The sequence below is a fragment of the Myotis yumanensis genome, unplaced genomic scaffold, assembly GCF_028538775.1.
Source record: "Myotis yumanensis isolate MYYU_CA2020_CCGP unplaced genomic scaffold, mMyoYum1.0.hap1 SCAF_6, whole genome shotgun sequence".
NCBI classification, from domain to species: Eukaryota; Metazoa; Chordata; class Mammalia; order Chiroptera; family Vespertilionidae; genus Myotis; species Myotis yumanensis.
This window is the reverse complement of record NW_027223757.1, coordinates 12050257-12075662: the sequence shown is the minus strand read 5'-3', so window position 1 is coordinate 12075662 and position 25406 is coordinate 12050257. Positions and strand designations below refer to the sequence as shown.

The 25406-nt window shown below is 42.1% G+C and overlaps 1 protein-coding gene across 2 annotated transcripts in view; it reads right to left on the bottom strand.

Moving 5' to 3' along the window:
* The window catches only part of SLC35F1 (solute carrier family 35 member F1), a 296076-nt gene that overhangs the window by 13805 nt on the left and 256865 nt on the right, over positions 1-25406 (bottom strand). For both annotated transcript variants that reach the window (XM_070417551.1, XM_070417552.1), the window contains exons 4-7: positions 25119-25278; positions 23850-24006; positions 21772-21824; positions 13449-13603 (exon numbers count right to left, since the gene is read on the bottom strand). In XM_070417551.1, coding sequence (XP_070273652.1) covers positions 13449-13603; positions 21772-21824; positions 23850-24006; positions 25119-25278 — 525 coding nt within the window. The remainder of the gene's footprint in view (positions 1-13448; positions 13604-21771; positions 21825-23849; positions 24007-25118; positions 25279-25406) is intronic.

Here is a 25406-nt window from a genome sequence, read left to right as displayed (position 1 = left end):
TTAATTCTTATATAAAGTCAGTCCTTTCACTTAAGGGTGGGACTCATTAGTACCAAAGGAAACTCCAATACAATCCATAACTGCTGGGACCACCACAGAGCAGTGGGAAACAGGCCCACTCCTGTACACAAATGCCTGGTTCCACGGAGCATCAGAAAGGAGCTGGGTGTGAAACTGGCAGCCAACATTGACATTAAAGATAGCTGAGCTACACTGCTAGGTCTGAGGCCCCACAGAATAGTTTACAGTATATTTATTTTAAAAATCAAAAACACATCCCAAATATATTTAAATGGGACAAAACACTAGGTATAAACCGCCTTAGTGCTTAGCAATGCAAAGAGAGACGAGTTTAACTTATGTAAAAATAGCGATAAAAACAGACACAAACACTTCAATTCTTCGTGTACATGTTTGTCAATTAAAACTGAGAATAAACCATTTAGAACCTTCTCATTAGTGTCCGGTTGCAATTGTGTCCCATTTTTTTAATGGCAGAGATTCATATTTAGATTTCCATTTATTCGAGCAGATTGCTAACTTTATGTATTTTTGAACTGAAAAGAGCTTTCTGGTTTTATGATTATAAAAATAAATGTTCATATATTGCTTTAGTAACACATAATTTATGCAATACTTAAAAGGGTGAAGAAAATGAAATATAAGCACTAAAAATTCTACCCTCCTTACTAATGGCATTATTTATTGAGTGTTCACTGGCCAGACATGCAGTGATTTATGTGTACTACTTCATTTCTGTACAAGGACCCTGATGCTACCAGCTATATGGTATCCACTACTGTGACCTCAATTTTGCTGATGGGGAAATAGAGGTTGAGGGAAGCGAATTTCTGCACAAGGCTGTATAACTGGCAACATCAGGGGTCCTGTATAGAATTCAGAGGGCAAACCTGACAAAAAACCCTGGATTTTTATCTTCACTGACCTCTAACTGACATTTGGCGTTTCTTCATTATAAATGTGAGCAGTGACCTACATTGGTATTAGCAGCACCTTAGATGCTTTTGCTAACAGAAACCACATCTATGTGCATGTCACACTACAATCCCAGCAGATCTCTCCAGTATTGCTTACACTCATCACTGCTTCAAAATGGCGGTACTTATTAGATGTGCGTCTACATCTTGTGACTTGATATGTTACTATATCATCACATTGTAAAATACCGTGATTATTTTAATCGGCTGGCTTTGTTTGCTATGTATTTTATGTTAGACATTTAAAAACACTGTGAGGGATCGCTGGGCTTCCCCAGACTGCCAGAAGGCCTCCAGCACAAAACAGTTAGGGAGCCCTTGGTAGGCAGTGAGCTGAAACTCACACCCAGGCGGTCTAACTTCGGGGTGTGGGCTCGGGCTTAGGGCAACTCTGCCTGCCTGTGGACTTGGGTTCGTGTTTTGGTGAATATACTTTCAGATTTGTCTCCAATTTGTAGAGAACTAATTAAGTGGTGACTAACTCAGGGAAAAATCAAGGAAACATTTTTAAGAACAGAACCTTTCCCTCTTCTTCAGACTCTCAAAGAGGCAGGAGGACAATGAGGCTTGTCATTATCTGAGGGAGCAGCTCAAGGCAATCAAGAAATTGTGCCCCAGGGATTGGAACAGGTCCCAGACCAAGCTGACCTACAAGTGTACACATATCAGAGACATTCTCAAACAGAAAGAACCCAGAGATAGGACTCTTCTGGGCTCTTTTGGGGAAAAAAGCACCCAAATTACTTAACGATAAAATCCAGTCATTCATTAGATTGAAAAGAACCGAGTGTGATGCTCAATTAAACAAAACAAAACACAGTAGCTATAAAATTCTGAGAAAAAGAGAATGTAACCTAGGAAAGTTATCCTTTGACTACAAATATAAGAAATGTTTTCAAGACAGCAAAGACATGGAATATATAGCCCCTATGAACCCTTCCTGGAAGACCTAAACTAGCCAATGACACTTCTGCAATGATTATAAAGTCTCCCTTCTTCAAGGCACTTGACCACCATCTGCTGGAAAATATTCCCTGTCAATGGGCAAATGGCACTGTAGGCAGCCTGTACAACCACCCATGGAAGCCCTGCCTCCTGACAATACCAGGCAACTGAGAGATAAACAAAAACAAGGAACTCAGAAAAGAAGAGCCTGTATTTCAGAGACTGGTGGTTTAGCAAATGCAGTAAGTATGGAAATATGGCTTAAAGACTACAGGGATTATATTGATGGAAATTAACTATTAAAAATTGATAATATAAAAACATACAACAGAAACCAGGAAGTGAGGGAGAGACAGTATTATCTTTCGTAGAAAGTAGTAAATAAAGACTCTCAAAACTTTAAGTACAGAGTTGAAAAAAGCCTCCCATTCATGGTAACCCCTGGAGATATGTAGAGTGATGGCTCTACTTCAGGCTTTATGGTTTGAGCCAACCTTTGCTCTTTATCTTAGCAAACTGATGTTCTGATTTCTGTGAGGCTGGGCCATTTCTGTTCTGGTCCAGAGTAGAGGGATCCATACAGTCTGCTGACAGAAGTGGGAGCCTTGGTGTGCAGGAGGGGGCCAGGCTGTACACCCTGGTGACTAACACAGCCAATGCATTCTCCTGGTTTTTCAGGCAGCTGGTTTTTCCTGGCCGCAGCCCAGTCCAACCACAAGCCATTCCATTAGAAACTTCTGCAACAGCTCTATCTCGTTCCATTTTTCCTCACAGCTTGTCCTGAGATGTGATTCCAAAATACCTGTTTGATGTTGCATTTATGAATAAATTCACAAAGAAGGAATTTTGGCTTCTGGCTATAATCCTAGACTTGCCTCAAAATGTGTCCCCGACTTTTCTAATCCTTTCAAATTTTCTGGCAAATGGAAATTGCTAATGTGGCAGAGGCTGGCTACTTTGTTCACTAAATCTATTTTCTTTTATTTCTGCACAAATAGCTTGACTACATTTCCCAACCTTCTTTCAATTAGGTGTGGCCATATGACTGAGTTCTGGCCAACAGAATGGGGTGGAGGTTATGGACACCAGTCTAGACTCAGCCATCACAGCCTCTACCAGTGGTTCTCAACCTTCCTAATGCCGCGACCCTTTAATACAGTTCCTCATGTTGTGGTGACCCCCAACCATAAAATTATTTTCGTTGCTATTTCATAACTGTAATTTTGCTACTGTTATGAATCGTAATGTAAATATCTGATATGCTATATGTGTTTTCCGATGGTTGCGGCCCACAGGTTGAGAACCACTGCTAGGCTGTCTCATGGACAGCAGGGGAGAGAACGCCCAGGACCTGGCCCAGGGTCTGGCAAACGTTTTTTTAAAGGGCCAGGTAGTTTAGGCTTGTGGGTCACACAATCTTCATCACAACTCTTCAGTGCAGACGTTGGAGGGCAAAAGCAGGCATGGATAACATATAAAGAAATAGGCATGGCTGTGCTCCAATAAAACTGTATCTACGAAAACAGGGGCTGGCTCCCAGGCATAGCGTGCTGATCCCTGCCTAGAGGATGGCAGAGTTGCACAATGGAAGGAGCCCGGGTTCCTGAGTGGCTGTGTGGGAGGCATTCCTTCACCCCTGTAGAAGCTAGTAACACTTACCCTACCTCGTTCGGAAAGACGGAAGCCCCCCGAACACTGCACCGAGTCTCCAGGCAGGGGAAACCAAGTCCAGACACTCCTTGCTCTATCACCTTGATACTTCAGGTGCAATGCTTTGGGGCCTCAGTGAGGCCAGTTTCCCCGATCCTCTACTCATCGGTGACAGTTTAAAAAATAAGAAAAGAGTCATGAAAGCTAAGTATTCATTTAAAAAATCACCCATTTATAATTATATTTAGGAACCAGGAACTGAACAGTCATAGCCTTCTAAGATGCCATTCTTACAAAAAGAAATATGAGAGGCTCCTCAGGAGAGGACTTTTCTAAATGCGATGTGTCATGTTGCTTTTATGCTCATCAGCTGCCACAGGCTGAGGCCGCCCGCCCTGGCTTTTCAAGTGCAGTCCCATTACTGAGCTCGCTCACTGCCACAGAGGATCAACTGGGCTGCCTGGCCGCAGATTCTAATCCACGGCTAATGAAAGAGTCCACGCAGAAGGCAATCTCCGCCTAAGCTCTGGCACGGGCACTCAGATGGTAAGGATGCTTCAGACTGCTGCTCTATTCAAGTAGCAGTGGTTTGGAATCTCACCCTTTGCACGAATCCACCTTGGTGTTCTTGTCATCTTTATTTATAAATAGAGTTAAGCACCAATACAGTGCCTGGCACATAGCAGGCATAGAATAAATATTTACCGGATGAAGATGATCTTTTAAATTTAGTGCATACTAATGTGTTATTAAATTAGCCCCATGTCCAGAGTTACTAGGCCTTTCTTGCCAAATCTCATAAGAACAAGAACACCACCACCAACGTCAACACCAGTAAGAGAAACAGGCGCACATGGGACATAATTTTCAGTGGCCGGCAGAGAGGGTGGGGGTGGAACCTGAAGCTCTACACCTGTCCCTGCCGGATGTAATCCGATTGCTGGAATAGGCAGCTGGCAATGTCAGAACCTTTCCTAACTATTTGTCAAAAGTAACTGGCAGAAATTATAAAATTTTTTATCTGGTATAAAGATGAGATTAAAACATGCAACATGTACCTGATGAACACATTCAGATGGAATTCTTTAAAATATTGTATGAATCACATTACCCAGAATAGTTGAAATAGCCTTCTTGGACAAATAAATTTGAAATCTTTCTCTTTTAAAAAAATAGTGAATATATGGATAATAGAAACATTTTTCTGGTAGATGAGGATAAATTTTATGGAGCCCTTATTTCTGTAACATATTATTATCTGTGGCTTCCTGCTGTTCAGTGTGGGGAACCATAGAAACCAATGGCCTAAGTGGTGTTTGAAGGGGATTTGGACTTACAATGTTTATTTTCCCCTTCTATTAATTTCTTGTTTATCTTGATACAGCTACAAAAATAATCTCTTCTTAGGAAGTTTCTTTCAGTTTTAACTATTACAGCAATTTGGTGGCAATATTAAGCCTTGAAAAGGTCATAACAAAATGTGTGAAGTAAGCCATTTTCTTTATTAAAGAGGATATTACATATATTCAGGATTGGCTACTACTTTTCTTGAAGAATGACCAGCACATGAATGCATATCATGAAATAATTTATTTCTATTTCATTTTAACAACCCTTGAATGTTTTGTATTTATGGCTACCACCTAAAAATTATAAGCAATGTAGGAATCAAGGAATTCAGTTGAAAACGACTGACAACATACTTTCTAAATTCTCCTGCTTAAAACCCCCCCTTTTTTGCCTTTTCAAACAAGGAATAAAAGAAAACTCACACAAGATTATTAAAAGCTACATTTAGTTACAAAATCTTAAAATTAGATTTATATCCTAAATCTGGGGATAGAGATGTCTAACCCTGACCACACATTTAATCAGAGAAATTCATCACTCTTGATCACTATTTATAAATTTCAGAATCCCTTCAAGAACTCCAAAAGGCAAGACTCATCACCTTGAAGTTTGGAGTAAAAAAACTGGGTCAAATTACTTAAAGGGTAAACAGTAGCCATGATTTAAATCTAGGCTCCTTTGACTTTGCAGTCACGCCCTTTTTTTTTTTGCCACACCATATTGCTTGAATTCATACTTCACACTGTAGATACTGAAGTAATCCTCCCACCCAATTCATTTTCTACCCACATAACTTAGTGTGTGTGGGTTTTTTTTTTTTTTTTTTTTTTTGGTTAAAGTCACAACTACTTTAAAAATCATTTGGGAAATCAGCAGGGCACACTGTAGGTGGAGCATGTGTTCATTGCCCAGATGTGTCTTCTACAGAGTACATTCACGTCCCAGCTAGCTTGGCTTCGAGCCAGTGTACTATTATCTGTCCTGCAGTGATTAATAGTTCTCCTGTGGTAGGCAGAGTAATGGCCCCCAAACGATGGTCACATCCAAATCCCTGGAACCTGTATTTTATCTTACTTAATAAAAGGGACTTCGAAGATGTGAATAAGGATTTTGAGATGGGGAGATTATTCTGAACTACCTGGGTGGCCAGCCACACAAGGGAAGCAGGAATAGCAGAGTTAAGTTGGAAGATGCTATACTGATGGCTTTCAAGGCAGAGGAAGGGGCCAGGTGCCAAGGAGGGCAGGCAGCCTCCAGAAGTAAGAAAGGCAAGGGAACAGATCTCCCCTGGGGTCTCCAGAAGCCGCACAGCTCTGCTGACACTTGATTTTACTTCAGTGAGATTTCTGACCTCAGAATTGTGAGGTAATAAGTTTGTCTTGTTTTAAGCCACCAACTATGTGGTAATTTTGTTACAGCAGCCAGTTGAAACTAATACCCTTTCCATTTCAAAAGTGTTTGTACAATTAATATAAGAAGATAGAGTTTATAACCGGTCAAGCTCTGCCCTTGAAAAGCCAACACACCATCAAGTTGGAAAGCTTCCATGTCAATCTCGGCCCTGGCTGGGTGGCTCAGTGGGTTGGAGCGTTGTGCCATACACCAAAAAGGTTGGGGGGTCGATTCCTAGTCAGGCCACATACCTAGGTTTTAGCTTCAATTGCCGGTGAGGGTATGTACGAGGAGGCAACTGACCTTTAGTTCTCTCAGAGCAATGTTTCTCTCTCTTTCTAAAATAAAATATCCTTGGGTGAGGATTTTTAAAAATCTCTTCCTGGGTTTGGGTTTGAGAGGTCACTGAGGCCCAATAAAGTTTTTTTTTTCCTGCAACTTCCACGGATTGCTATAGATTTACTGCTCTGGATTCAATAATGTGGTCAGGTAATAACAGGAGTAAATAACCACTTCTTAAAAGTCTTGTAAAATGAGTACAGGAACACTATACAATGCAGATGGTCTATTTCAAAAGTGGGTCATTTGCTTCCCCGGGACGTGGGCTTTATTGCCCAGTCAGCATGGCAGCCAGCACCACAGGCAGGGGAGCGGCAGACAGTAGACAGATGGGGGGGAAGGGAATGGATTTTTTTCCAAGGGTGGAAAGTGAGAAAAGGCAAATAATCAATGTTGCGCAGGAGAGCTTCCTTAATCATTTAGTTCTGCCTGGGTAAGCAACATCCTTCCTAAAGCTACAGATATTTATGACCAGACCTGGAGGTAGTCTGGAGTGAAGACATCGTGATTAAGTGAAAGGATAAACTATAACTGCAGAATGTAGTTAAATCACACGGGATCTTAGAGGTCACTGGTCACCCCCCAGCACTGGAGCGCAAGGCCCCTCACATCGTCCCTGCACATTCTCGTCCAGCTCCTCTAGTCAGGGGAACTCCTATCCACTTTTGGATGACTGATTGTAGCTGTAATCTTATAACCTTCACCCTGTGGTGCTAGTCCTACCTGCTTGCAGCCACATGGAGTAAATCTGAATCAGTGGCTCTCCATTCTGGCTGCAGGGGAGCCTTTAAAAGTCTGGTTTTTTGCCCTAACCGGTTTGGCTCAGTGGATAGAGCGTCAGCCTGCGGACTCAAGGGTCCCAGGTTCAATTCCGGTCAAGGGCATGTACCTTGGTTGCGGGCACATCCCCAGAAGGGAGTATGCAGGAGGCAGCTGATCGATGTTTCTAACTCTCTATCCCTCTCCCTTCCTCTCTGTAAAAAATCAATAAAATATATTTTTAAAAAATAAATAAAAGTCTGTTTTTTAGAGCTGCACCGCAGACCACTTCAATTGGCATCAGTGAGAGTGGGGCCCAAGCATCAGCACTCTTTTAGTTCTTCAGTGGATTCCAATGTGCAGCCAGCGTTGAGGGTTACTGGCTTAAGCGCTCTTGCACACAGTGCTCTGTATGTGGTTAGAGATGCCCTCACGTGAATGGAACCTTCTCTCCCTTAGGCTGTGGCTTCCAACCATCCCTCAGAGCAGGCATCGCGAGGCAATAGCATCTTTAATTACTGGGCAGCTCCGGAAACCACCAGGGAGACTTGGTGGCCCAGAGTCTGTGGTGTGATTGACTTGGTTCCTTTCATGTTTTTAAAAGTATAACCAGATAGATAAATTGGACTTCATCAAAATGAAAAACGTTTGTGCTTCCAAGGCCACGAAAAAGAAAATGAAAAGACAACCACAGAGTGTGAGAAAATATCTGCAAATTATGTATCTGATAAGAGCCTAGTATCCAGCACATATAATAAAAATTACAACTCAATCATAAAAAGACAAATAACCCAATTAAAACTTAGCAAAGAATTTAAATAGACATTTCTCCCAAGAAGATATATAAAAATATAACTACCTTCTCCTACTGCTACACACACACACACACACACACACACACACACCAAACATACACACATACATCCCTCATCGTATGACATCACCATTTTAAAATTTTACAAAATTTGCCAAGATTTTTGCACTGACCGGAAATTTCTCTTATACATTAAAGTACCTCCAATAGGTGTTATTTAAAATCACTTTTCTGAGAGGCCCATCTGGCTGTGGTGGAAACCTGCAAGCCACTCAGAACCGCCCTGCCCTTCTGTCCAGCTCGAAGAGCCTCCCATCTGGGAAGCAAGCCCACAGCCAATTTCCAAGGCATGCAAGTTGAGCCCTGGAGAAAAAAAAAACCGTTTTTTCCAAACAATGACTATCTGACTGCAGATTCAAACATTGCTCGAAAGATGCCTTTAGAAATTGTTTAAGGCAAAATAAAGTTTTTTTTAAAGTTTTAGATTTAAATGGAGTATTTAACTTATTTCTTTGCAGATATTAAATACTGTTCATAAAACAAGGCAGTGTTGATTCAAGAAATAAGTGGTGTGGTATCAACTGTCAGTACAATGACATTGGAGGGAGAGGAGAAATAGAATTTGTCTGTCTTAATCAGGGGTCCTCAAACTTTTTAAACAGGGGGCCAGTTCACTGTCCCTCAGACCATTGGAGGGCCGGACTATAGTTTAAAAAAAAAACTATGAACAAATTCCTATGCACACTGCACATATCTTATTTTGAAGTAAAAAAACAAAAAGGGAACAAATACAATATTTGTATTTGCATGTGGCCCGCAGGCCGTAGTTTGAGGACCCCTGGTCTTAATATTGGTTGCTGTGATAGTAACAGGGCTTTGTAAATACTGTCTGCAATGAAATAAACAAATTAGGAGATTTATTTTAAAAACACTGAAACAATGGATATGAACAAAGATTTAGCACAAGCTAATTCTACTTTTTTACATAAACCAAAGAGATGCCAACTGATTTTAATACTTAGGGATTGTTCAATCTGTGTTTCTCAATATTTAGCAATGTGTGGAGATATTTTTTATTTACTGGGGGACGAAGGTGGGGTACTAGTGGCAGTGGGGTCAAGGCCAGGGATGCTACTCAACATCCTACAATGCACAGGACAGACCCCTCCACCTAACAGACAATCGTCTGGTCTGGAATATCGGTAGTGCCATGGTTGAGAAACCCTGGGTTAAATAAATTAGAGTATAACTATTCCATGGAATACTAGGTATTCTTTAAAAATAATACTATAGATTAGTGATTTTCAGCTCTGGCTTTATATTAGAATATGTGATGAGTCACCTGAAGAGCTTTTAATTAGGATCAGACTCCCAACCAATCAAGATAGGACTCTCTGGGGTGGGTGGTGGGCGGGGTTGTTTTATATTCTGTCCAGGTAATTGTAATGCATAGTAGCCAGAGTTGAGAATCGCTCATTCAGACTCACATGATATAGACATATTAAGTGACAAGGAAATATATACATGCTAAGTCTAATAAAGCATGTAACAAAGCAGTAGGTACAGTATAATTAAAATTTTTATTAAAATATATGAACTATGAAATATATGTATATTTTAAAAATACATATATACTGTTCAAATGGTACCAGTGTATAATAGCATTTATCTGTATTTTCTGACTTTATCACCACAAATATGTATTTCTTTATAATAAAAGACAATAGACTACTTTGGGAACAGTTTGGTAGTTTCTTATAAAACTAAACATGCTAGGACCACATGCCCAGCAATTGTACTCTTAGGTGTTTATCTCAGAGAAATGAAAACTCTGTTCACGGAAGATCCTATACGTGAATGTTCACAGCAGCTTTATTTATAACAGCCAAAGATGAAACAACCCAGGTCCTTCACTGGGTGAAAGGTCAAACAACTTGTACATGGAATAGCGCTCAGCCATGAAAACAAATGAGCTACTGATCTCTGAGACAACCTGGATCAATCTCCAAAGAATGATGCTGAGTGAAAAAAGTCAACCCCCCGCAAAGGTTATATACTGTGTAATTCCATTTACATATAATATTTGAAGTGAGACGTTTAGAGAAATGGAGAATAAATTAGTGGTTTCCAGGGGTTAAGTGGGCGGAAGGGAGGAAGTAGGTATGGCTATAAAAAGACAACATCCCTTGTGGGGATGGAAATGCTCAGATGTTGACCATATCAATGTTAATATTCTGATATTGTACTATAGTTTTGCAAGATGTTACTAGTGCAAAGGGTAAGTGGGTAAATGGGATCTCCCACTGTTATTTCTTAAAACAGCATGTGAACCAACTATTATCTTGAAAGTTTAATTTTAATAAAGATACCAGGAATCAATTTTAACTAGAAAAAAAACACCTATTGTGTTCTGTCTTACAGAAATTTATCTTTTAAGTAGTAATGAAATGTATGTGTATAGCAAAAAAAAAAAAATGTTGCTTTAAGAAATAAAAACATCTATTACACCTCCACATTGGTGCTACACGAATTTAATTTTCAGATAACGCAGCTTCCCTTATGATAGCCTGATGAGGGTTACTAATGGTTTCCTCTTCAGCAAAATTACTTATCCTGGGTAAATAGCAACATACAAGTGATAAGAGAAGACGGGTTGCAGAGGATCAGACTTTACCTGGCTCATTGGCTTTTTTGGTTCCTGATGGCCGTACGTGTGGTGAGCCCCAGGTCTACCCAAAATTCAGTGGAAGCATGAGGAGCGACACACTTAAATAGAAATGAGCACTTTGCAGCTGCATCTCTCAGGTATTTGTTCTCAAATTCAGAGAGCCTGGGCCTCACAGGGGAGCCAGTTAACAGTGCAGACTCGCTGAGACATGTCCCCTAATGAAGCCAGATTTTCAATATCTCTTAGTGATTCTGTGGCTCAGTGGCATGGCCCCCAAGTCTGCATTTTTAGCAAATGCCCCTGGTGCACCAGGAGCACTGCTGTCGGGGTCGCCGAGCGCTGGGCTGGCTCTGGACTGCCCAAGAAGTGACCACAGTCCTCAAGTAGAGTGATAGATTTTAGTCATCTTTCCCAAGGGACATTAAAGGGTTTTTTTTTTAGTGCCGGAGCGTATAAAGGCAATTAAAGGAAACCTTGCTGAGAACTGAATTCATGCTTAAGGAATGGACAGGATGTGGATGCTGAGCTGCAGAGAGGAGAAGAAACCTGGCAGCCACTGCGCTGCGCTGAGGAGACCACAGCCAGGTGGTCCCAGGTCTCGGGAAAGTAACTGGGTACGTATGGAGCAGAGCATGTGACTTTTAACACTTAGGAGGACCAGCGTACGTTCAGGGAACACAGATTGCACTCTCCAGGAAAAAATAATGTATAAGCAATGTATAAACATTGTCCAGTCTTAGTTCCTTTAAGCTGTCATTTCTGCCACCACACTGGGCACAGGGTCCATTTTATTCCTGTCTATGCTATAGCAACTTTCTCCACCTCTTGTTTGTGACCTCTTTTCCATCCTTGCCTGCCCTTCTCAGTCTGTTTCTTGGCTAAGACGTTGGCTTCTCTCAGTAATATTACTCATTATTCACTTCAGCTGCTTGGTCTCTGTTCCCCTCAAGTACATACTCTTCCCGGATCAGCATTTCTCCCGGAACCTCCAAGACCAGTTTGACCTGGATGAAGATGCCCTGCCCACCAAGAAGCCCCATCAGCTGGCCGCACCCATGTGCTGGTGATGTTAACTGTAAAACGACTGGGGAAGCACTTGGCTAGAAGTGGCCAGAACAGCTTTTCTTGTCTGCCTCTTCTTTTGCCTGTACGAATTTGGTCTTATCTGTTTGGATATTCCATACTTGTCCTTTGTCACACTGGTCACAGTCCCCATGGACCCTTATCTTGCAGGCCTAGTTAAAGAATGACAAGCAGGTCTCTTCTCACATACCAATTTGATCAATTGTTAACAGTTGCAGGTTGTGTAGCATTTAAAGTATAACATGTGACTGCCATGTGCCACCCAAGTAGTCATGCCTGCCTTGGGTTAGGGTGGGGGTAATCTCCAAAAAGACTACCATCTTTGGGCTAAATAGTTTCTTCTTTTCTTCAGGGTTGATATATTAACTGGAAATACTTCATAATATCTCTTTGCATTCCTTTACTCAAACCCCAATCTTTCAGTAAAGAAACTATAGTTGACCCCTGAACAAGATAGGGAGTAGGCCCTAGCTGGTTTGGCTCAGTGGACAGAGCATCGGCCTGCGGACTAAAGGGTCCCAGGTTCGATTCCAGTCAGGGGCACATGCCTGGATTGCAGGCTCGATCCCCAGTAGGGGGCGTGCAGGAGGCAGCCAATCAATGATTCTCTCTCATCATTGATGTTTCTATCTCATCTCTCTCTCTCCCTCTCCCTTCCTCTCTGAAATCAATAAAAATATTTAAAAAAGAGATAAGGATTAGGGGTGCCAACCTCCTACACAGTTGAAATCCATTTATAACTTTGACTCCCCTAAAACTTAACAACTGATAGCCTACTATACTGATATCATAAACAGTTAACACATATTTTGTATGTTTTATGTATTATATACTGTATTCTTATGATAAAGTAAGCTAGAGGAAAGAAAATCATAAGGAAGAGAAGAAACATTATGTATTGGATGTATTTATTTAAAAAAAAAAAACGTGTCAGTGGGCCCACACAGTTCAAACCTGTGTTGCTCAAGAGGTCACCTGCATTACAAGTGCGTTAACACTTTCCATTCATATTTATTTGCAGGTATAAAAATGTCTGGGGAACAGACACTGCAGGAACTGTGTTTTTTGTCCAGTGCCTTTGGCAAAATCGATTTTGCGTTTATAGTTTGGAGATTGCACAAATCTTCCTAATTTTAGGCCGAACAAAGAGTCCCTTCTGCGTGAAACGGTATCAGAAAAGATTGTCCCCTAGTGGTGAAAGTCCTTCTTCTACGGCGGTTTCTTATCTTTCACTATCAATTGCCTGTAGTTACTGGTCTCTAATGACAAAATATTGCCTCTGTCTCATAGTTGAAATGTAAACACCCAGATCACAGGGGTTAGCACACAGTTTCATTCCTACCTTCCTATATAAATCAGGGCATTCCACAGCAGGGGAGCCCTACCTGTCTGCCCTGGAAGGCTAATCCCCTACCAGGTGTCTTCTCAGAGCAGCACTGATTCAACTTACCTTGTAGTTGAAGAGGAACAATCCACAGAACAGGCTGTACAAATCTGCTGTGAGCAGGGAGAGGTTGACCGAAGTGGCGCTGGTTTTCTTTATGACGATCGGCATGAAGCTGTAGAGGCCAAACATGCAGGCACTGAAGCCAACGTAGAGCAGGCCTGGGGAGAGAAAGACAGGCAACATCTTAGCCTCCCCCAGGGCCTCTTGGCGTCCACAGTGGGTGAAAGGAGGGAACCGCGCACACCACCGATCATTCCCGAAGGGAGTTTTTCTTCACTCCCTTTACCGGTGTTTCGTATTGAGTACTACACAGCCAAAACATGCAAAGTAAGAAAACAGACTTTCTGCTTCCCACTATGTAGGTGATATTTTGCACCTTCTAGGAAGGAGTGGCTCTTAGTGCTACAGTCAGAACAAAGGGGTCGAGGCTTCTGAATTCTATTCTCAGTTGTGTGGTACTTAACTTCTATCTGTCTCTGTTAAAAATTCTTTCATCTTCTAGTTTTTTTTATTTGCAAAATAGGAACAAAACTGCTTGGTACCATGTATTGTTCACAATAACAAATAATTACATCGTCCTTAAAGTGGCAGGGCTTACCTGTCAAAGAGATCGGGACTTAAGTCAGAGGACTGAAATGGAATCCTAACTGCATGATCCTGGAAGACAAGGTCATTGCCCTGAGCACAGATGACCTTCCAGATCTGTGAATCCTGCCCAGCTCTATCGCCAGCACACAGAGACCTATTCCTTCATCACCTTTCCCAGCATGCCGTGGGCCCTTACATGTAAGTTCTGCTGTTTTATACATAAATAGGGAAATGCTTTGCAAACCATCAAAGAACTAAGTTGTGCAAAAGAGTAAGAAAAAATGCCCTCAAAATGCTATATGGTCATCCAGTCTCTCATCCTCTAAATCAATCTTTCTCTCTCTCTCTCTCTAACTAGATACACAATTGTTAATACTAATTCCATAAGTGCACAATTTTGTTGGGTCTCAAGCAGAAGTTTATAACTAAATCTAGAGTTTGGTTTATTTTTTGTTTATACCACATAAATGTAGAAAAATAATTCTCATTTCTCTACCTTGAAAGAATAAGGCGTAGAATAAGCATTAGTAATGCAAGTCAGTGGACTTTGTAATATAATAAAAGTAACCAACCTTTCCCAAGGAACCCTTGATATATAATGTACGTGGTGTGGGCCTTGGGCAGATGGCTTCCTTGAATCCTGTGCACTTTGGAGGATTTGACTATGAAGACCAGTGACTCCCCCAAAGAGAAGTTTGTTTTTCCATATGAAAAATACAGGGTATCCCCCAAAAATGTATACACACTTTAAAAGCTGATAGCTGAATTTTAAAAATGAATTGTATTTTAATACACATTGCCTTTATAATTATTCAAAGTGTGTGTATACATTTTTGGGGACACCCTATACTTAAGGACACAAATAATCATTCTGTACACTTCTGGGCCTAAATTTAAGGAAAGCCACATCAAACCTATATACAGTTATTCTGAACAGTAAGCAAACTCAGTGCAACAGCCCCCTCTAGTGTGGTGGGAGTTCCCCAAAAGGACACTGGAATACCCTTCCCTATTCCGAGGACAAGTCCTCTGGGGCTATTCTGTCATTGTAATAGCAGATGGTGGCTTTCGACTCTCCAGCAGAAGTCTTCATTCCCTAAAAGTGGTCAATTCTCCTGTGCTTGGGTTCCATGCTACCTATTATTCATTTGCCTTTTAAGCAAGTTACTAAAAATGCAACACTAAAGAACCTCCGATCAATACAAGAAGAGACAAAAAATTCAGTATCCCTTTAAGGAATCTGAGGCTAGGGGCAAGATCTATCTGTAAAATAATTCACTGAAAATAATCAAACTTGATCTGAACAGAGTCCAACCCCCCCCCCCCCCCCCCGCCCTTTTTAGGCATCACTGATTTGGATTATACATGTCTAAGCTAGAAAGTTTCAGAATCCTACTCTTCCACTACGTTACCTAGCACACCAAGGATGCTCACATTTTGGCTCTTGATGTTTTCCATTCAATCAAGTATTTAACCTTTTATTCACGGAATGCCTGCTATGCCCTGGGCGCTCTGTTATGGGCTAGCAGTGAAATGGAAAACAGGGTAGACAAGAGGCCTCAAGTTGGTACTAGTGCTGAGAAGAAAGAAAAGGGTTCCTTCCAGGGCATGCCAGGGGCTTGCCTCAGGCAGGGTGATGAGGGAAGGCTGCTTTGTGGAGGTGGCATTCACCTCGATGGCTGGAGAACTAAAAGGACTGCCAAGGGAGGAGCCAGGGGAGGAGGGTTGTAGGTGGGGAGCTCTGCAAATGAAAACACCCTCAGAAGGGCCAGGGCCAGATGGGTTCCAGCAGCTGTCAGAGAAGAATGAACAGAATACGGTAGTGATAAGAGCTGAGGCTAGAAAGTCAGGCAAGGGATGAATTCTGCCAGGCCTTGTACATCTTGGAAAGAAATCTTATTCTAGTTGTAATAAGAAGCCTTTTAGGAGTTTGTAGCAAGTGGCTAATCTCTGATCCACATTTTTAGAAGGTGACTGGCTACTGTGCAGAGAAGGGATTGGAAGGAGAAACACATACGAGGAGACCAGCGAGGAGTGTAGTGTCAGAGTCCAGGCAAGAGATGCCAGTGGCTTTGCTGAGAATGGCCATGGAGATGAGGGGAAGTGGCCGGGTCTGTGAAGACCCAGCAAGTGCTGGTGATAAACTGGATGTTGGTATCGAGGAGAAGGAGGGCATCACGGATACCCTTGGGTTCTGGCTAATTTATAAACTGGGTGAAGTGTGATGCCATTTACGGAGATGAAGAGAAATGAGGGATTACCAGGTTTTCAGGGAAAACGAAAAGCTCCATTTTGAACGTGTTAAGCTGTAAATGCTTATGCATCCTCCTAGAGCAGTGGTTCTCAACCTTTCTAATGCCTCGACCCTTTAATACAGTTCCTCATGTTGTAGTGACCCCCAATTTAACTGTTACAAATTGAATGTAATTAAAGCATAGTGATTAATCACAAAAACAATATGTAATTATATATGTGTTTTCCGATGGTCTTAGGCGACCCCTGTGAAAGGGTCGTTCGACCCCCAAAGGGGTCGCGACCCACAGGTTGAGAACCGCTGCTCTCGAGGATCTCTGCAGTAGGAAGCGACATTGTAGTTGGCAGGCTCAGAGGCGAGGTGTGACTTTACAAGCATACTTGGTGAGCCAAGGAGAGTAGGAAACCAGACACGCAGTAGAGCTTTACCCTACCCATCAGCTTTAACATTCTAAATGTATTTTTAAAGACTGTAGAAATTAAGTGTAGGGGGGTGGGAGTGGGATGTACGCACCATCACAGTTAACCACTTTGCTAGGTCAATCAGTGTTTTCGTGTGTGAATATCCTGTTTTATGAGCAAAGCATAGTTAGCCCAGTGAACACAGGACTGAATGACAGTGGGAATTTGCTATTCTTAGACGGACATTAGCTTGTTACTGGACATTAGCAATGCCTCTGAAGACCCAACTTGCTGTCCATGCAGGGTTTTCAAACAATCGATCAACTTGATGGAATGAATGAGCTGCATTGACTCTTGACTGACAACTACATAATAGCTGCAATAACACATTTATAGACAGGGTGTGTGTACAACCATTTCTTAATTGAAATGTTTTCTTTCTCACTGAAGATAGCATTCATTCACGCTTGTCCTCATGCACCAAGAGACTTAAGCTAAAGAGATTGGAAAAGAATACTGTCAGCTGACACTAATTGAGAGCTTGCTAGGTGTCACATACTTTATATATATCAATTAGTTAATCCCCACAACAGTATAACGCCATTACTAGTGTTACTCTCATTATACAGCTAAGGAAATGAGCGTATAGAGTGTATCAGTCAAGAAACATGGTCCATACCAGGTTCAATAGAGGAAATTTAATATGGGGCACAGTTACAAAGGTATTTGAATGGATGAGCGGGAAAACAGGAATGGTGAGGCAACGCAGAGACTAGCAATGGCAGTAAGTAACAGCCGGGAACTAGTGATCCAGTGAGGAGGCCATGTTACCAGGGGTCGGAAGGTAGGGAGCCCATCACAGAGGTGACTCAGGCCTTCCTAGAGATCCAACCCCAAAACAGAACAGGGAGCAGCACCCTGGTTTCTCCCTCCCACCTCTCAGTCTCCCTCTGCTGCCTCCCATTGGCCAAGCCAATCTGGAAGCCAACTGAGTAGGGTGCCTGGGAAATGTAGTTTGCAGAGCAGAGCAAGTGAGGGCAAGAACCAGATGGACCTGGGAGTAAGCAGGCAAAGGCTCCCACAGAGAGAGTGACTCGCCCTCAGGTCACACAGGCCATCTGACTTTAAATTCCGAGCACATACCACTATTAATATTACTTACTTAATTATATTGTGAAGAGAAATGGGCTTTGAAAGAGAATCCTATCTGATTCTAGTGAGCATCTCATTGTACATATGATGATCTATATCTATATATATATATATATGATATGTACATGATATATCATGTATATCTCATCTACATGATATATCATACATACACCATGTATAAGTAGATGATATATACATGTATATATGATGTGATTATATGGTATATATGACATATACATGTATATAGTATGTGTCTGTGTCTGTTGCATATATTTCATTTCATCACTTTTTTGGGGATCTCACTGGTGTTCTTACACTTTCTTTGTGTTTTTAAAATACTATTTCTAATGCTTAAAAATAAAGGTTAAGTAAGCTGGTTTCTCAGAACATATGCACAGGCTAAGCCGGTAAAGGGTGCCAGGCTGCCAGGGTTCGCTCAGAGAGTGCACATCGTCCCACATCATCCCAGCAGCCATGAGCTTCGTCAAGTCGCCTAAACTTCCTGGCCTCCAACTCGGCATTGGTTAAAAAAAGAAAAGGTGCATTCTTAATTTTCCTTAAGGTCCTTCCTGCTCTGTGGTTCCATTATCCGTCTTCAGGGAAAGGTCAACTGTCCTGTTTGAGGCTCCAGGAAAAACCAAACAAGCATCACCCACAACATGAGATGTGAGGAAGCCCCTGCCTCCCACAGGCCCTGGCTGCTGACCACCGCGTGCTTCTCTCCTCCGACACGTGCCTTTCACCCCAGCTCATATGTGTCCATGCATCCTTAGCACAGTGTGGCAAACGGGATACAGATAATGGTGAATCGATTTACTAGATTTCCAACTGTGCTCCCCAGGAGGACATTTTAGCTCCATTAGGCCACACATTTTACTCAAATTTAATGATCGCATAACCAGGCCCAGTCTTTCTGTTCAGTAGAGTAAAACAAATAATAAAAATAAGCAACTGTTATCTCCTTGCTTTTAATTACTTTGCATCCTGCAATTCGTCAATGTTATAGAAAAACAACAGAATCTGTTTTTTAAAAAATTCTCCAAAGTCCAGAAAATATAAAACGCATTTATTATTCCACTGACTCCACGGGAAAAAAGACTACTATTTACTTTGAGAAAGTGGCAACCATATGAGCTGTTCATGAAACTGTGTAAAGGCGATTACTGAGGTGGAGAGCGGAAGGGACACGTTGACAGACGGTGGGAGGTGAAGACAGCAGATTCTGGTCTAGACGCCAGTCTCTTGGCTGAGACGCTCTGAGCTCTCCAGCCAGACCCAGCAGGCAGAGCGTGGACTCGGGGGGGACCTCCCCAGGAATGGGGTGGGGGGAGCATCCTCTAGGACAGCCATTGTCAACCTCTTCACTCACAACACACATAAACTAATTACTAACATTTGGTGGAGCACCAAAAAACGTGTGTTTTTTTTTTTGCCAATCTGACAAAAATAAAAGTATAATTTTGATTCATTCACACCGGATGGCTATTGCTGTGTTGGCTGCTGTCATTTTTTTATTTGACAGACTAGGGGAACAGAGGTCAGTGCCCCTGACTAAACAGTCAGGTGTTGCATGTTCTAAAAGTGTTCACAGCACACCTCTGCTCTAGGAGGGTGCTGACCTCTCCTTCTCCATGTCCCCATGAGTCCCAGCGGCTGTGATGCCATCTCCCGGCTCCCCAGAAAGTAAGTGCAATGCCAAGCCTGAAGTCTCCTGCCACCCTCTTGTCATTCATTCATTCATTCATTCGCTTACTTAGTAAATATTTATTCACTGAATATGTGCCTAGAATTGAGCTGAACATTAGAACCTTACAGTAGGTCAGGATGAGGTAAGGAGGACAAAAGTGGCCTTGGAGCAAAAAAAAAAAAAAAAAAAAAACCCAAACCTCAAACCCAACCCCATCATTGCTTCAGAAGAAAAGGACAAATATTTGATTGCCTTTCTAGACCGTTGTGGCCTCATTTCCCATCAGGAATTAAACAAATGGTTCTGTAATGTGTTCCTTTTACACGGCCCTTCATCATTTCTGACTGCAGGGGACTGACGTTTCAATGGCAATGTGAGGGCTCAGAATAAAACTACCTTTCGATGACACATTTAACTAACACCGAGTTATAACAGAACCTCGGTGGAAGTGCACATGCCATCCACATAATTAGACAGATTGTTTTTTATTACTTCTATTACTATTAATATAACATTAATTTATACTCACGGACCACTCCAGGGAAGCGTTCCTGAGTGCGGGTAATGTTTTGTTTCCTGGCACTGAGAGTCACAAAGGCAAATGCGTCTGAAACCTGCATCTGGTCTCCTTGCCCAACTGCCCTCCCTGGCCGGCCCCCATCTCCTCCTCTCTATTGATTTTCATTTCATTGGAACATTCTACAGCCAAACACAAGAGAAATTAAAAGGCAGGACTCTGTGACAGCCGCAAGGGCTGGGCAGCCCTGGAAGTCACTAGAATGAATCCCCAGGGAGAGTCCTGAATAATCCTGTAGCTTGCAGTGCACCTTCGGAGGGAGTTTTCTCAGCAGCCGGTGGCGCTGGATGCTCTGGGGTCGAAGTAGGCAAAGTGGTGCGGTGCAGTTTATGCCGTTGCTGACCTTGCTCATGGAAACAGAATTCGACTTAAGCTGTTAATTCCATCAAAGCTCATATAAACTGGAGGTGGCTCAAGCAGCCAGCTTCCATGTGGGGGATCAGGTGTACTTTCACCTCCATGTACAAGCACTGTGCACACAATTTCCAAGCACCTCCACAAAACCAGGCTCTGCCCTCATTGCTGGGACTCTTGCATCTTGGTATAGACACTGAGGGCATAGCTTAGACTACAGCCTAAGGGTATTAAATGTTAGTCCCTATTAGAGCTTTCTGTGGGATCATCACAGCATCACTTAGGATCTCAAGTCCTTGTCCTAATTTTTGTTGTTGTTGTTTTAAGAGAAAACTGATTTTAGAGAGAAATGTAATCTGAGATGCCTTGGTTGATTAACCAGCTCCAATTGTCTCTGATATTTTTTACCAAGTCCACTGGAGATCAGTTAGCCATTCCTTATATGCAAGATGCTCCCTTCTGAAAGGTTTTTATGGGCTCAGAATGTCCATTACATTGTTTTTCTTTTATGCCTTTTTGTTAAGTTCCATTTTCTCCCCTTTACCAAAGTGCCACTTTTTTTTTTTTACTTTTTGTGTTTTGTCTATCATTCTTTTTAAAAAAATTATTATTGTTTAAAGATTTACATATGTCTCCTTTTTCCCCAATTGCCCCCGCCCCACCAGCCATTCCCACTCGGGGGCAAGCCCCCACCGCCCCAGTGTCTGTGTCCATTGGTTATGCTAATATGCATGCATACAAGTGTCTGTGTCCATTGGTTATGCTAATATGCATGCATACAAGTCCTTTGGTTGCTCTCTAACCACCCCGCCCTGCCATTTGTCTAGGATCTATTCTTGTTCATCAGATTATGTTGATCATTATATCCCACATATGAGTTGAGATCATGTGATATTTATCTTTCTCCGACTGGCTTATTTCACTTAGCATAATGCCACTTTTTAATGATCACATCAGTGTGGCACTGCTTGGCTAGAGCAAACTGCTGTCATTTATGTCCCACCACTGCCTCAGGGCACTCTTTCTTTCTGGTTGGTCTTTAACCTAATGACATACTGCTGTGTCTCCACTAATGGCATCTTGATGAGGATAATGGGCCAAAGCTCAATTAGGAAACATTATGAATCATACCGTTTAGTCTCTTGTATTGTAATGTGCTAGAATTCCTAAAATGACAAGGGGACTTCATTTTCTTTGTCCCTGCATTCTGAATCTTTTCATCGTACGTGCTCCAGGCCCACCCACCTTACTCTTCGAATGTTATTTCTCAGGTTCACTTAAAAAACAGCATCTTAGGTGAACAAACCCCTTACCTATTTGCCAATCCCAGGGCACCTTTAACAGCTCCTTGTGCTCCATTATAGCTCTGCAAATGGAAAGAAAGTGGACCCGATGAGCAAGATTATGAGGCATCCTACTTCTTTTCTCTCACCAGCTTTGTACAAATCATGCAGCAACCAACTGAATGTCAAAACTACCTCTGGGCCATGCAGAGGCCAGTCTAATTAGACAGACTGGGGTTTATCCTGAAGCCTCTTGTCAGGGTGGCCAGCCGGGGTGAGTGTGCCCGTGGGGATGGTGGAGCCCAAACCTCCCACTGATCTTCACACCCACACAGTCTGCCCATGGCCTGTGTTTTTTTCTTGCTTAGATGCTTCCTGAAAAGGAAACGGTGAGGTTCGGAAAATTTCTGTGCTTGCAGGTGTAATGAATTTTCTGACTGAGCATTTTCTAGGGCAGTGACTCTCAGACTTTCATGTGCAAAAAAGCCATCTGGGAAGCATGTCGAAACAGCTTCCTGGGCCCCATTCCTAGCGATTCTGATTCCATAGATCTGGGAGGGGACCGGGGATGTGCATGTCTGAGGGGTTCTCACATGGCACCAGAGAAGCACACGGAGAACCACTGCTCTAGAAGAGGACCCGGAGGCGAGGGTGGCACCATGCCACCAGTGCTGTTTGGTTTCCGTGTGTCCTTGATCTATCCCATTTGCCAAACTCACCCATATGCCACCACTTCCATGATTTTGGTAGCAGTGTCTCTGAAGGGCTCAGTTGGCGCTAGTGGACTGCAACTGAAGCCAATGAGCACTAGATCTAGGAATATATTTTTTGGATTCAAGAATAATAATCCATAAAATGAGCCATCCATCTACAAAATGTTGGTTCTGAACAGTCGAACTAGGCAATTTCTTTTCCTCTCACACACCTAAAGCACCAAATTTAGGAGCTTTAAAATGCCATCATGCTTTCAAAATGAACCAAAAATAAATCCTCAGAGAGTCTTCCCATCTCAGTGCCTTGTGTGCTACGGAGCTTTTCACTTCTATCTGAGGGTACTGAGGTTTGGGGGATTCTTGGAAACAGCCTATTTGCAAACCATGTTTAAGGTGATGCTAAAATAGCTTCAATAAATAATCTCAGACACTGAACCAATACAATTGCAAAGTACTTGCTTTGTAGAAAATTATTTGGTGAAATCAGAATTGCTTGCTTTGTAAAAACAGATTTGGTGAAATTAGACAGGTCATACATTTATCCATCTCTTATGTGAAACTCAAATATGTGGCCTTTCTTGATGAAAAATGATACTTCGTTTGACACTTATTCTCACAGCAATTTCTGAGGCACAAACCAGTGCTGACTTATATGTTCCCACACCAGAATTATTGAAAAATTGTTGTTTTTGACTTTTTGAGACTGTGTGTGTTACATCTTTACCTATTTTTAAAAATTTATCTTTATTGTCGAAAGTATTACAGAGGTCCCTTTTTTTCTCCATTGACCCTCTCCACCCCACTCCCATCCCCCACATCCTCACCCTCCTCCCCACCAGGCCTTCACCGCACTATTGTCTCTTTCATGTGCATATAAGTTCTTTGGTTATTTAAGGGAAATGGAAACACAAAATTTCTAAGAGATGAATTTGAAATGATTCACTCATGCAAATCCATGGGCAATAGAAGAGAAAACTGATAAAAGAGCAAATTTAAACTGTAAGTTTTCTGGTGGCCGTCGTCACTCACCCATAAACAGAATGCCCCTTTCTGCAAGTGCATCCGATCGTGACATTTACACTTCGTTTTTCTATTTCTCTACATAACAACCCACAGGCTCGTTTGGGAGAATCAATGTACATCTAATGGTTTCCTGTAAATTATCTTCAAAGTCCATGAAATGTTTTTCTAATAATTTACAATAAACTTGTTTAGTTTAGAAGAAATTTACTAATAAAGATATTGAGTTTTCCGATTTCAAATGGGGAATTGGTGACAGGTTCCCAGCTTTGATTTATTATAAAATAAAGTTACCAACCTTACGCCAAAGAAAAAAATTTTAAACACATGTCCTAAGAGTCTCTACTGTCTGAGCTTCTTGTTATTTTTACTCACAATTGAATTCCACTGAAAAATGCCCCGAAGAGTCCGATCATGCCCAGGAATTCCACTCGGCTCAGAGTTCGGATGATGTACTCTTCCCAGACGTTAGAGATACCATAGAGTGTGGCTCCTGCTAAGACCAGAAGGTCCCCTACCAGCTTATTTTCCCCTAGGAACAACAACGACAACAACAACAACAACAACAAAAACAACAGAGAGAGCTTCATTAAAAATTCTTAACAAGAATTTAGCACCAGCAAAATTCTATTCTGGCATTTTTATAGAAGTTTTGTAACTTACCAACTGAGATTTAGTAAAGTTTGTTTATAGGCGGTCGATATGCTTCCCTTATTCACTCAAGAAATGCATTAAGCATTTCCTATGTCCCACTGTTCTAGGTGTGGGTGCTACACAATTTACCAGGCGACCAAAAAACACACAGGAGTACTTGGAGATACAGGAAAAACCCATTTATTTTCAGATGTTTCACATGTACTAGTACAGTGACTCATGGGGTCAGTTCTCCAAATCCGGAGCAAGCCAACATGGAGGAAGCTTTCTCTTTATACCCTTTGGTTTCTTTGTCCCGCAAATAAGGATCAGACTTTCGGTCCTTTCGCGGGCTTTGCAAAAAGCCTTGTGTGTTGGGATGGGGGCCGTGAGACCACACCTAAAGGCCTGGCCTGGTGCCAGTACTGATAACCCTCTCTAAGGGTTGTGTATTGTTCATGGTTTATGGCCTCTGTAAAATGGGAGTATTTAGGTAAACAGGTCTTGCAAGACCAGATAATTAAGGAAGGGGCAGTGACGAGACCAGTGATGGCAAACCTTTTGAGCTCGGCGTATCAGCATTTTGAAAAACCCTAACTTAACTCTGGTGCTGTGTCACATATAGAAATTTTTTGATATTTGCAACCATAGTAAAACAAAGACTTATATTTTTGATATTTATTTTATATATTAAAATGCCATTTAACAAAGAAAAATCAACCAAAAAAAATGAGTTCGCGTGTCACCTCTGACACGTGTGTCATAGGTTCACCATCACTGGACTAAACTATAGGCTAACAGGAATGTGCATTAGGGATACAGAGTCAGGCTATTAGCACCGCCCCCCCTCCCAAATGTCTTATTTTCCTCATCATGGGGGACCAAGCATGAGTAAGACACAGACAATGGGAAGACCAGGTTCCTTTTCTTCCACCCAACAATGAACATGCCATGTTTTGCCTTGGCCTCACCCACAGAGGCAGGTAACCTAGTGAACACACAGAGACTCACCTGCTCCCTGATGCCTTCCCACAAGCACGTCCGCTCCCACCATGCAGCCCATCCCCAGGATGCAGACCACGATGCCGATGAAATGTACAGCCTTGTACCGGATCAGCAGGAAGAACCAGGAGAGTAAAATCACGACGGGGATCACAAAACAGTCCAGGAGCTATTGGCAAGGAAGGAAAGAACAGCAGGAGGTTAGGGGAAGCTTTGCATGGAATAAAGAAACATAACTTAGCTCTGTAGACAGGCTATGTCCCCTGAATCTGAGGTTCTGTGTAGAGCCAGAACTAA